This window comes from Lepidochelys olivacea (assembly GCF_965140295.1).
Source record: "Lepidochelys olivacea isolate rLepOli2 genome assembly, chromosome: 17".
NCBI classification, from domain to species: domain Eukaryota; kingdom Metazoa; phylum Chordata; order Testudines; family Cheloniidae; genus Lepidochelys; species Lepidochelys olivacea.
In genome coordinates, this window is record NC_140427.1 from 11,228,220 (window position 1) to 11,242,204 (window position 13,985).

Consider the following 13,985-nt stretch of genomic DNA (forward strand, 5'->3'; position numbering starts at 1 on the left):
CTTCCCTCTTAGTCAACTCAGTGGGAGCTGTGCTGAGCGTCTTTTAGATTGAAGTTGTTCTTCTGCATATGTTAGATGTCTTGTGCGTTCTTTGCATGCTCAATAAACAGGTGGCAAACATAAGGCTAATTCATGGCTTTCCATACTGGTGGGTGGAAAGAGAGGGTGCTGGTAGTCCCTTTCCAACAGTGCCCTGACACAAGAGGCAATCATAATGTGGCTCTTTGTGCTCCGAGTGGAAGAGCAAGGCCTGCTAGCACTACCAGCGGCACTGCATAGCCCAAAGGGGTTGAGTCTGGCCAGACCCTTCTCCCCAGACACCTGATGGGCATCACTAAGGAGCAAACATGACACCTTTTCGAGGCAGGTGTAGCAGGTATCGCTGTTGAGTGAACCACCCTCGGTGCTCCTAGATACATTGGACTTGGATCCTCTCCCACTGTTTTACACAGCTTACCTAAATATGGAGTGACTCCATTGAAGTATGTGGAAATAGAGCAGTGTAAAATGATTTTAAGTGAGAGCAGAACAAGGCGCATTATACAGTGTTTGGGCACAATGCCTCCATCCATTTGCACTCAGCTTCTACAGCTGCTTCTAGCCACCGCCATTTTCCAGTGGATCTCAGAGCCATGATGTAGCTCATAGGGTGTTGCATTATTTCAATGCCACCATTACACCATTGCAGGGGGGGAAGGCTGGGGAAAAAAAAAAGAGGCGTACGCTGCCAGAAGGAGACTTTTCTGTGATTAGCTGACACAAAGAAATGCAGGTGTTTACAGTTCCCCTGCTAAGGGTAGAGATAAGACACTGGTAGCACTATCCTGTTAAATATGACTTCCCCTCAACTTATTACCAGTAATACCCTAACCTTTCGGAGTCATTGGTATTTAGCACTAATCTCTGCAAGTTCTGTCCCCCTTGACATCCATATAATGGATAAAGCCTCTGAGGTTGGAAATAGGTGTTTTTTTCCCTCTGCCCCATAAACAAAAGTGTGAATATCCATGTGTAGGTAGATAGGGCATTGAATGGGGAACTGGGAGACCTGGATTCTGCTCCAGGTTCTGCCACTGCCCTGTGGCCTTGGCAAATCATATCAGCCCAGATCCACAAAAGGTATGTAAGCCCCTAATTATCTCTTGAGACCTGGACCAGCCCGCTTTGTGCCTCAGTTTCCCCATCTGTAAAATTGGTCCCTTGTAAAGCACTTTGAAATCTTTGAATGAAAAGTGGTAGAGAACTACCACCTATTGTAAACTAAGTATTGTGCTTGTCAGAGATGTGTGTTTTATTTCTTTTCCACCCAGCAATGCATTTTATTCATGTTCCTTGAACATTTTCCGGGACCTTGGTTTGAACCATTTTTCCTAATGATTACTGGAACTTTTTTCAAATATCAAAGAAAACCTTTAATTAAAAAAATGGGCAAAAGTATTGTGAATATATGAAAAAAATCTATATATTCATGTCTCAGTTGCTAAGAAAAAATATCATAAAAACATTTGACTATATATGATTGCAATAATCATTGCCTTAATAAAGAAATCATAGTATTGAATGCTATAGCATGTTAATAATTGCAGTTATAAAAATCTACATTATGAATAGGCTTGGAAGGATTAGATTTATTGGTAAATGTTGGTAAATGTCAATTTTGCTGCATACACACACGGAGATGAAAAATATTTCCATCAATAATAATAAAAATTTATAGATGGGCAAAATAAAAAAAAGTGGGTTGAGATCTTAGAGTTTAATTTAAGGATATGTACTTGGTATAATTTGACATGTGATGTTGACACTTTGTATTTTAATAGTTATAAAGCTTTAACTTTTTGAATCTCAACATCTATTAAAAAATTATCTGACCCCCCCAATTGTCTCACCCCTCACAATTTCCTGCAACTGTGAACATTTAAATCAATGAAAATAGGAAAAAATGCTTACAAAACAATTTTGCACAACTGTGAAAATTTAAATTAACAAAAATTCTTAAAGAAACATTGATATTATCTATCAAAATTATTAAAAATATTAATTCTGACAAGCCTTTTTATGAATAGACTCAGACTTTTGTGAATCTGGGCTGATGTGATTTGCCAAGGCAGAAGGAACCATCATGATTATCTAATCGGGCCTCCTACACACACCACCTACTCCTGTAATGGGCCCATAACCTCTGTCTGAGTTACTGAAGTCCTCAAATCTTGATTTAAAGACTTCAGGTTTTCAGAGAATCCATCATTTTCTCTAGTTCAAACCAGGCAATGACCAAGACCCCATCCTGCAGAGAAAGGTGAAAAAGCCCCCAGGGTCTCTGCCAATCTGACCCAAAGGAAAATTCCATCCCAAGCCGAAATATGGTGATCAGTTAAACACTGTGTGTGTGGGCAAGTCCCACCAGCCAGACACCAGAGAAAAAATTCTCTGTAATAACTCAATGCCTTCTCCATCTAGTGTCCCATCTCCAGCTGTTGGAGATATTTGCTAATAGCTGTCACAGGTGGGCCCCCCATTCCCTTGGGAAAGCTGGTCCAGAATATCACTCCTCTCCCGGTCAGAAACCTTTGTCTAATTTCAGCATAATTATAAGAGTAATAATCTGCACTATGTAATTATTATAAATAATCTTCTATTAATCTCAGTATTTACATAATCCCATTGTCATTTGAGCACTCAAAGGTTTTGATCAAAGATGTTAAATAACTTAATATTAAGGGTCAAATCTTCAGCTGGTCTCAATCAGCATTACTGAATGGAGCCATGCTGATTTGCACCAGTTGAGGATCTGGCCTTAAAAAGTTTATCAAATATGATGTGTCTTTTGGAACACATTGAATCTCTCAAAAGTTTGTCAGCTGAATTATGGATGTGAGCTGCAAAGTTCCACAGTTATTATTGGTGAGAAAATGAGAACTGCTTGTGAAGTTTGACGTTTGAAGAAAATGGAATGGCAGATATGAACACAGCAAAATCTTACCCCATGTCTCAGATGCTACTCAGCCCTGTGGGATTAAGAATTGGATACTTTGGTTTTAAATTAAGAGCTCTCTAAATCAGGTCATCAAAAACCCAGTCAACCAAATCTGCAAAGTTGGAATGTATTGACCTTTTTTCCTAAACCCAATCTGCTATTTAGGAAAAATAGACTAAAAGGGGATTGGACAAAAATAATAGATGGTCAGATGAACTGTAATATCATTTTGAATGAGAAAGGTTTACCTTTCATTGATTGGTGGTTAATAAGCAAAGAGATTACACAACTAAGCAAAAAGAGAATGAAGGAGAAATTTTACATGATCATATATGTTTTAGCAAGAGGCATATAGAAGCATCCTCAGATATTTAATCAGGAACTGCAAAGTGTGGAGGAATGCTATGAAAAGAATGGCAGATGAGTGGACAGCAAGTTTCCTTGTCCTGATGCTGGTTTGGAGGGTTTCTGAATGCAAGTTAAACAAGAGCCATAATATTTTCTTTTCTGGAACAAACTGCATCTTTTCTCAGTGCTTTCATGGTTCCACAGAAGAGCAATTAACCAGGAACTCAGGCAATATATGGCAAGATGCCCATTTTTATTTGTTTCAGAAGGTTAAAGGTTACCTAGAGCATAAAAGAGCTTTTTCTTGCTTGGACAATCCCGTCACTGTGTAGATCAGCATAACTAACAGCCTGGCAAAGCCCCAAAATAGTCTAGAAATATTTGGAAAACTTTAAAAGAAAATATAAGATTCCATTAAATTAAAACCTATACATATATACATACTCCCATCCACATCCACTCACACAAAAGGTACATAGAAACATACACTAGATTGAAATTAGTGGAAACTTTAGCTTTCTTTTAAGTTTGCAAGGCACAAAAATACACACTCTCTCTCTTTCTCTCTCTCTCTCTATATATATACTGGAGCTATCTTTCCAGCATAAAGCCTCATTTTATTGTGATTCATGGAGATTAAGAATTATTCTCTTATCCTTTGAGAGCTGATGCCATTTCGTTTTTCTTCACCATACACCCACACTGCTGTTTTCTTCTGATCTAGATTTGTAGCTTAGCTACTGTAACACTGAAAAGAAAGTATCCAATAATATCTTCCTATAAAGATGTCTATATTGTGACTACCTGGTTCCAGTCAGTAACAAAGACCGGAGATGTCAGCTATTTACCAAAGGAAATAAAAGGACTTACTGTTCCAAACATCCTGAGGAGACTATTCTAATCATGCAGGTGTTTCGTATACATTTCAAGTTTAAAATAAAGAAAAATGTAAAATTAGAAATCTGTAACTGGATCCTTTTTAAATCAGTCATTGTACCAGGATTATTGTCTTTATATGTTTAGCTAAAATAAAATAAGGGGGAAAGAACTCGACATGGTAAGTGTTTGCTAATGGGATCAGAGCCAACTTTATTTTTCTTCATATTTCAGGTTTCCTATCCTTTTGGAATGTGATGTTATAAAGTGCAACTGGTCACAGTTATGGAACTGTTCATAAGTTCACCTGAACCAGATCAGCTGCCCAGAAATCCCACAGTTCTATGGATATAAAGCATGATGCATTGTAGTTGCTGTTGCTACTGAAAAAGACAATTTTATGGGGGAGGATACATTAAAGTGATGGGATGAACTTATGGGAGGAACTAATACAATTTCAAACAGTGATTCCAGGGCCGTTCTGAAGGCGTGAAGTGCCCAGTTTCAGTAAGGGTATGGCCAAACCTTTTTTCAGACTACAGAAATTTCTTCGGCGGACCCAGTTTCTGCTCTTCTTTCTCACAGCAGCTTACCTAATGGCTGGCAGCCTTCTCCTATTGCAGCGATCCCGCTTGGTTATCCAACAAGGCACACATGGGACCTCGAATATTCAGGTCTCACCAGTTTCAGACATGGTGATAGGAGTCGGAATCCTAGATACCAGAACAATGCAAAACCCTCGTTTGAGTTCTAAGCTTCTGGTGGACATGGATGTGCTCCATGACCCAACATCAGATCAGAGGTACGGGCCACGGTGGCTAATATCCCGGAACTCAGAACTGAGACAGTTAAGAAGAAGATGGTTTCACAGGTTCATTAATGAACAAGAACCCATGCAAGCAACGGGATCTAAGGTGACGCAACATACAGGTGAAAACAAAGGTAAGGGCTTTTCCCAACTTCCATTTTCTGTCACGTAGGACTTTGTTTCAGGCAAAGATTGATACCGTTCATAAGCATGTGAGAGTTATTCTGACTCCTTCCAAGAATGTATTTCTGTATTAGCTCTTGAGCATTTACAAACCATTTTATACAAACTAAGTATATGTATGGTTTCAGAGGCTTCTAAAACCGTGTTATTCTGTATCAGTAAAAATAATGAGGAGTCCTTATGGCACCTTAGAGACTAAATAAAGGACTCCTCGTTGTTTTAAGTATATGTATAACAGCCCAAAATATTTAGGATTCTGCAATCCTCACTTGTTTGAGTAGTACCTTACTCCAAAAGTAGTCTCACTGAATTTAATGGAACTTCACAGAGATAAAAAATGCTTCATGTATGATTAAGGAGGTCAGAATCTGGTCATAAATGAGGAAATGGTTACAAGCAGTGCCCCAATCATAATCCAACTCTATGATTGAATGTTCCTTCATGTATGTAAAGCTGTAGATTCTCCTATGTCTGTCCAAATATACGGCTGCCAATGCAGCCTTCTGTGAATGGTTTCTCAGGGGTTGGACTGTATAGCGCAGATTTATTTTATTCTTCCTTCAAGCAAGTGGAGATGAAAATTATTAAATTGGTTTTCTCCTCCCAGGATCATCACGAAAGAACAGAAAATCCTGGAACTGATTGAACTCTTCCTGGGTATTAGAAGAGTTTGCTGGAACATAACAACATGAAAGCAAACTGAAAGGGGAATGTACATCATTGCAGCAATGCTGTGAATTAGAAGCCAAAGCACAGGGTACAAGATTGTGTGTTTTCACCTCACGGTTTAATAATAGTCTAAATGGAATGTCATCAGATTGATATAAACTAAATTCACCTCACGGTGAGCCTGATTGTGCCACCCTAACTCATGCTGAGAAATACATACATGTGCTGCCCCATTGAATTCAGTGGGGAAACAGGCATGACCAAAGCATGAGTTAACACAGCAGAATCAGGCCTTATATTTTCTCTTTTTGTAAAACACAGACTAGTCTCCTTGGGCTTGATTGTACCTTTAAGGCCCAGCCCGGCATTTGGATCAGTGCAGAGCTGCACCACCACAGTGAGGGTACTGGAAACCATTCTGCCTCTCTGAGCTCCCTGGTGCATTGTGGGAGTGAGTGCAAACTGCTACTCCCCTTTAAGGGGTACAGAATACTCTCCCCATGTGACTGTCTGGTTCCACAGGCTGGTGTGGCATGGAGGGAGGGGAAATGGAGCCTTGTCTTGCTGTACTCTCTTCCCCACTTTCGGGCACTGTGTGACCTTGAGGAAACCTTGCACTCTCTCTAGTGTGTGGAGCTGCTATTCTAGCCAGTCTTAAAGAAGGCTTCACAGTGGGATGAAGGCTCTGTACTCCCTCCCCACACATTACGCAGCCAGAATTTCATAATCGCGAGCCTCATTTTTAGAGCATCCCCAGCCAAAGGCTCAGGATGCGGCCTGAAAATTCATAGTAAAAAGTCACAATGATTTTATATAGAATATCAACATATAGAATATCAAGTTAGGCACCTAACCCCCACTGGTTTCAAAGGGAGTTAGGCTCTAACCTGCTGAGGCACTTTTGACAATCCCATTAGTTTCTCATCTGCATCTTTTGGCGCCTAAATATCTTTGAAAAGCTGGCCTGAAAAACCTATTAGAGTACGTGGGAAGACTCCCACTGATTTCAGTGGGAGTTAACTGTAATATAGCCAAGGCCTCTACAAAAGAACAGGTTAAGATGGATTCAGTCAGCTGCATTAAAGACAGTCAGCCTTAAACAGATGTAGGGCAGGAGTAATGTGATCAAACGTGCTGCTTCATTCCGAACAAACTGAAAGTGATAGGAAAGCCCTGCTCATAAGACCTATCAGGGAATTACAATAATCAGAAGGATTTGAGTGACTGGTACCAGGTCACTACAGGATAAAAGAAGAGCACAGCCATTATGTGTACCATTATATGTTGAGCTCATTGTAGTCATCTGTAGCAAGTCCAGTAGGACGCCTTAAAAGTGAATGCGAGTTTGCAACACCCAATGACAGGGAGCCAAGTCTTGCCTAAGTATGTGGAAATAGTGGCAAAGGCTGCCACAACAACATGACATGGGTACTAATGACCCCATCTAAACTTCACTAGCTTTAGGTTGAACTGGGAAAGGCTGTGGTCTTCTGGCATGTTCCCTGACCAATAAAGACCTAGAGGAAAGGGACTCCAAATAACTAGACGTCACATTACCAACATTAATCAACAATATGAAGAGCACGTAATCCAAAGAAATAATATTGTCCGAAATTTTTGTCACAAAAAGATGCCTACTGGCTGCGCCCAATGTGGACATTTTTTGAAACTGAGACAGGAAGTTATGATTAACGGTGAAGAATAGATGGATCGAAGTATTGCAGATGGAATTCTCAGGCTCACGGAGAACCAGATTCTAACAGGACTCAGGGCTTTACAGAGTAAAACTTCACAGTTAACTGGCTTGGGCGGCAAAGATCATAAGGGTTTACGCAGTTTAAATACCATGGAGTCTAAGGGCATGTCTACACTTACCGGTAGATTGGCACTGCTGCAATCGATGCAGCGAGTGTCAATTTAGTGGGTCTGGAGAAGACACGCTAAATCGATGGGAGAGCACTCCCCCATTGATTTGTGTACTCCACCTCCCCAAGAAGCATAAGGGAAGTCGATGGGAGACACTCTCCTGTCGACACAGTGCAGTGTAGCCACCGCAGTAAGTGGATCTAACTACGTCGACCTCAGTTACGTTCTTCATGTCACTGAAGTTGCGTAAGTTCGATCGATTTATCGCAGTAGTGTAGACCAGCCCTAAGTGAGATTCAGCAGACTGCACTGTGTCCGTAGACTGTGGACTTCAGACCAACAGAAACTCCTAAACTAGCAAGAAACACAAAGCCAAGCTATTCCTTACATCTCTTGTGGTTGACTCAAACTTGTGACTGATCTGAGAATGTACCAAAACACTTAGGAATGAATCAATTTTTTTTCAGCTAATAATTCTTCCCTGACATTGGTTCCCACATACTTTAATGTACTTCTGTCCAAAGGATGATTGTTGGTAAGAACCAACTGAGTCACCTGGGAGGTTAGTATTTAACAACTCAAAGGATCTCTTTTTTGATCGTAAAGACAGTACATACCCTGCTTTTGCTCACCCAGTAGATGACTGGTAATTTAGCAAGGCAAGGGCACATCCAGTACACGGGCTTGACAGGTTTGTTGTATCATGTGACGAGATTTGAGGGGAGGGGAAGAGACCTTCATTGAACAGGTTCACATTATGTTCACTTCATCCAGATTCCCTGTGATTTGTGCTTTCATGCTGCACATTTTTACACCCCATATAATTCTGATGAGTTTCAAGGTTCCCTCTGAAATAAACCTGATTTGCTGGCTTTGATAAATGCTCACACGCCCCATGACTTAAAGTCTGGACGGTGGAAGAAGCTATTAAGATGATAGCTCTGATTCTCCTCTCACTTACGACAGCTGTATGCTGTTCTAGCTCTCTTGACTTCAATTGATTTGTTGCAGATTAGCTCTGGTGCAGGTGAAGAGAGGGCGAGACTGATTGGAGAACTGAGAAAGGGTGGCCTAATGTGTAAGGTACTAGCTTGGTAGTTGGGAGATACTGGTTTATTTCCCTGCTCCACCGTAGTCTTCCTGTGTGACCTTCAGCAAGCTACTTAGTGCCTCAGATCCCCATTTTACAGATTGGGAAAACAGAGGGGTGCTGTGAGGATAAATACATTAAAGATTGTAAGGTGGTCAAATACTACAGTAACGGGGACCATAGAAGTACCTAACATAAATAAGTATCAAAGGTTTGCTACCTACACTCACCAAAGATTTGACTTACTAGCTATTCAAATGCTATGCTTGAGCAGTTGTGGGGTGGACACATCAGCTAAACATTTGAGCAAGCCCACATGCTATCAGTATGAAGCCAAGAATGGAGGTGTATACAAATAAAATAGCCACTTTAAGGCGATGTGACATTTTATTGAAAGGAAATCACTGTGTGGAGTTGAAACTTCAGCAGGCATTATAATCACTAAGTATTTCATTATATCTTGGAAGGGATCCATAATGAAATAAAGAGCCAGTAAGTTTACTAGGAGAGGGGGAAAATAGCACACTCTATACATGGAAAGTTTAATTTTTAATTGATAGTAATTTCCAAAGACTTGTTAACAATGCTGTTATTAATATGGTCACTTCATGTACATTTGAATATTCAAATGATGAATATTCAAATGTGCATAATCCAGTGAGCTACAGCAATAATAATCTCTTGGCTCTCTTTCAATTCACAATTATAACATCAGCAGGGCACTAGATTAATGGCTGGTACTGGCATCGGCATTAACTAAGTTTATGGATATTTCAACATTAATGTATTTTAATGTAATCATTTGAAGAGCTCATAGTTCAACAGGCCAGGATTTACAAAGGATCGTAAGGGTAAAATTTTCAAAAGCACCTAAATCCCATTTTCAAAAGTGACTTAGGGCCAGATTTTCAGAGCTATTTTGGTCCTAAAAGAGTCAGATTTTCAGGGCAAAGAGGGATTTTCAAAGGAAGATTAGGCTATGGGAATTATCAGTTATAAATCAATGGGAGTTAGGCACATAATGTACTTAAGTGCTTTTGAAAGTCACACTTGGCACCTAGCTGCATCTAAATACCTTTGAAAATCTGGCCTTTAGAGCCTTTGAAAATTTTACCCTAAGGAAATAAGGCACCCAGGACGAGATCCTCAAAAGGATGGGCCTAAAACCCATATCTGGGCTGGAGCACCTACTGAGATATGGGCCAAACTCACTTAAGCACCTTTAAAAATCCCAGTCTGAGTTTCTTGAGCAACAGTTTGGCCATTTAGATTGTAAAGACACCTTGGTGTGAAATTACTGTCAACACAATACACCTGGATCATTATTTTAAAAAATAATTTTCTGAGAGGGAAATTTTACCCTGGTGCAGAGAACCAGCGAAAGGTCTGCTTTCCTACTAAGATCGTCACAGCATCCGTGATGCTCCTACAGTTTTATTCAAAGGATACAGTCTCCTCAACTTTGGTAGGGCTGGAAAAAAATTTGATTTAAAAGGGGAAGGCAGTGTCATGTTGTGTATAGGATGCTAGATGTGGTTCTATTCCGAAAAGGGGGTCAGCAAAATTTTTTGACAAAACTTTTTTTGTTTTTGGTAAAAAAAAAATATAGATTCATATAGAATATGTATAATCGTTTGTGTCTAAACTCCACCCCCAATAATTCCCCTCTACAAAATCAAAACATTTTATTCTGACATTGTCAAAACAAAATGTGAGGTATTTTTTTAATTCAAAAATGACTTCATTTCCAAATTCGTTTTATTGTTTAAAATGTTTTTTTTTTGAAGAGCTCAAAATCAAAACAAAACATTCTGTTTGACTCAAAACTATTTTTCCTCCCCAATTTGACAGAAATTTTGAAAACTGTCAGATCCGGGTCAACTCAGCAATGCCCCTCTCACACACACACCCCCATTTTTGTGGAATTGCCAGGTAACTGAAAAATCAATTATTCACACAGCTGTAATTTACAGCTTTGCCACTGACTTGCTGCGTAACTTTGGACAAGTCATTCCACCTCTGTTTCCCTCCATCATCCTTAACTTTCTTGTCTATTAGGATTCTAAGCTCTTCCGGGCAGAGAATGTCTCTTCCGGGTATTTGTACAACACCTATCACAATGTGGCTCCTAAGTATTACTTCTAATACAAATAATAATAAATCGTGTGTGGCTGTGCAGTAGAAGATATTTCCAGCTAATAATAATGCATATTTCTAGGATACTTTTTAAGAGATCATATGGCTTCATCGGAAATTATTGTCCCATTTCATGTTATTCCCCATTTGACAGACGTTATCACTGAAACACCATTGCATTCTAAGGTCATGTGGGCTGAGTGATCATATAAGGTGAGGATTAAGGCAGATATTAATAAGTAGGTAAGAGAATTATAGGAGTCTTCAGTGATGGAAATTACTCATAGAGGCTAGAACCAGGTATAATTTACATTAACTTAGATTCTCTTACGCTATCTCTGTGTTTGACATGAACCCATGTTACATTTTCAGCAGCAACTGGTGGAATCAAGCCCCTGAAGTCAAAAGGCCCCATTGAAATATAACAAATTCTTATTCCAGGTGCATAACTCACATCTCATTAACAGCCTTTTGTGGGTGTTTATTCACAGCTTGTGGATTTTCTAATTGCATGTTTGCAAATTACCAACGTGCAGTTCTTTGAAACTACTGTGGTGTGTGTGCCATTGGAATGTTGGATTTATCTTCTTAGCTCTGAATTCTCCATTTGACTCTGGAGTAACTCCCCCCACCCTGTAGTTTTATTTATTACTCTTCAGAATGGTTTTTATCAATTCTCATCTTATTTTCCCTTCCTGTCTAAAGATTACCTGATACTTGTATCCTCTAATATTTATATTTTAATAGGAATCAAATTCCAGAATCAAGTTTCCTCTCATCCTTTATACCTGATGACTCCATGTACCTGAATGACTCCACTGTACATTATAAAGCCTCTTCATATTTCTTCTGGTGTGGAATTCTTTTCTGTATATCACAGGCTACACGTGGTTTTCATGTAGTCTGTTACTGACATCAAAAAGACAAGATGCTTAATATAGGAGATAGGCTAACTGAAATATTTTGCTTTCAAACGCTAAGTAACGCCAGGTGTATTTCAAAGGTCTCAATAACAGCGATGGGAGAGGAGGTGTGGTTCAATAGCATCGACAGACAGATAGCTCCATAGGTAAGGCTAAAGTTATCTTTCCACTATAGACTGAGTTTTCAATACATCCCTACCTATTTCAGAAAGAAACTCATCTTCCTGACACTTCTCACATCTCATTTCATTCCAGGGTAGAGTTTTTCAGGGAAGATTTTTAACAATCCAAAAAGGGTTTTCCAAGTCATGGTATTTGTGGAAATATACTTTCCCTTCACTCTGAACATTTTTCCTAACTCATTTTGTTGGCTTGTCATAGACCATATCTTGACCAATTGCTGCAGCTGCTCTGAGCTGGTCTCCTGGCCCAAAGCCGCTACAGAGCTAGCTTACCTGGCTAAGGGGAATCCCAGGGAAGTATAAGGGCCAGTATGGCCAACACTATTCCCCTAAATAGGTGGGCTAGCTATAGAAAGAAGGTGGAGTGTTGTTGCACTTTGTGAGTGTTACTGTGGCTTCTGGCTGGTGGGGGCTGTTACAGCCAGGTGCAAGTTAGATGCTGCCATAACTTGCGCTGGGGGCTTAACTTGGCCCTGGCCTGGCCCCAGGAGGGATGCAGGATAGGCTGCATGGAAGAAGATACAGGGTACTGGGAACATAGATGGGGCAGGGGACAGAAGTTGTGGAGGTGTGATGAGGACTCAAGACAGGATGACATAGAAAGGTGGATCAGGGATGGTGACCAGGATGGATGGAGGGCTCTGTTGCCATGGGTGATGGACAGAAGGAACTACAGAAGGGAGTAAATGAGTGTGCAAGGGTCTAGGAAAAACATCAGGATCTTATATTTTAAAATAATGTATGTATATAAGTTTCCTTTTCTCTTACATTTCCCTCCCCTGTCCACTCCCCACATACCCTACCAGATATAACCCCCACCAGCATTCACAACTATCTCCTTGCCTTTCTATGGTGAGCCCCATCCTGACTTTGCCCCATCTCACGCAACCTTAACTTTGCCCCCTAGTAACAAAAGATTTCTTAGGGGAGTTGAATGTCAGCGCGACTAGTCTACATACCAGCCCAGGCTACCAAACATATTGCTACTGCCTGAGCAAACAGCAAAGCGCCACGTATAACTAAGGGCCTTGAATTTGCAGTTGAATGTTCCAGAACGTAAAATTATCTCTAACTCTTGTGCTATTTCATGTACTTTAGGCACTTACGTTGGATGCTTCAGTGATGATTCCAGGGAGAAGACATTGAAGGGAGCTGTGTTTTATGACTTAAGAAAAATGACAGTATCTCATTGTCAAGAAGCTTGTGCTGAGAGGTAAAGAGAGATTTTTCACTGCACTTTCAACTGTTCTCCGATAACAAAGGGAATTTAGAATTGAGTTCACAAGGGGGAAGCACGTGCATATATTAAAGAGGAGAGAAACCGTTTTGAAAAGGTTGTTTACCTCATGCCTCCAAACATAAGGTTGCTTGGCAACACTGCAAGAAGGGGACTCTTTCACCTCTGCCTAACCACAGAAGGAAAGCCATTTTGGGGTCAGTGTCCTTCCCCAGAATTACATGGGAAATGAATGGAGAGTGCAGGAAATGTTAGCTGGCCCAATTTGTGGTCTAAACTGTAACCTGACCTACATACTTGTGCATGGGGAATAAGAGGTGGGTAAGAACCTTGGGTCTGGGTGCAAAGCTACTCCCCTGCTTACCTCAACTCTGGAGCAGGGGGTCAGAATGTTGGCTCTGCCCCCAGGCTCACTGGCCAGATTAGCTGAGCCAGCATGTGGGTCAGTGGTAAGAATTTATGGCAGATATAGGCCTGCACTTCTCCACCAGCCTCTCTGCTCCCAGGGGCAAAAGGAAGCAGCAAAAGAATGGAGACTCAGAGGTGTGTCTCAGGCACATTGCTTCCTAAGATGCATCATCCCAGGAGTACCCTTATGTGCTACCCATTGTTCAGGGCAATGCCTACAGTCACTGTGTAATCATGAGAGACTCGATCTTGGGATATGCTAATTCCTCTAGCTGTAGCGCT

General features: G+C 40.5%; 2 protein-coding genes across 3 annotated transcripts in view; one reads left to right on the top strand and one right to left on the bottom strand.

The window, feature by feature from the left end:
* Positions 1 to 13,985, bottom strand: part of EXO5 (exonuclease 5) — a 491,361-nt gene that overhangs the window by 430,798 nt on the left and 46,578 nt on the right. The window lies entirely within an intron of this gene.
* Positions 1 to 13,985, top strand: part of WSCD1 (WSC domain containing 1) — a 57,286-nt gene that overhangs the window by 8,545 nt on the left and 34,756 nt on the right. Inside the window, exons 2-3 of the mRNA XM_084651333.1 lie at positions 4,436 to 5,143; positions 13,157 to 13,271. Coding sequence (XP_084507459.1) covers positions 4,717 to 5,143; positions 13,157 to 13,271 — 542 coding nt within the window. The 5' untranslated portion in view covers positions 4,436 to 4,716. The remainder of the gene's footprint in view (positions 1 to 4,435; positions 5,144 to 13,156; positions 13,272 to 13,985) is intronic.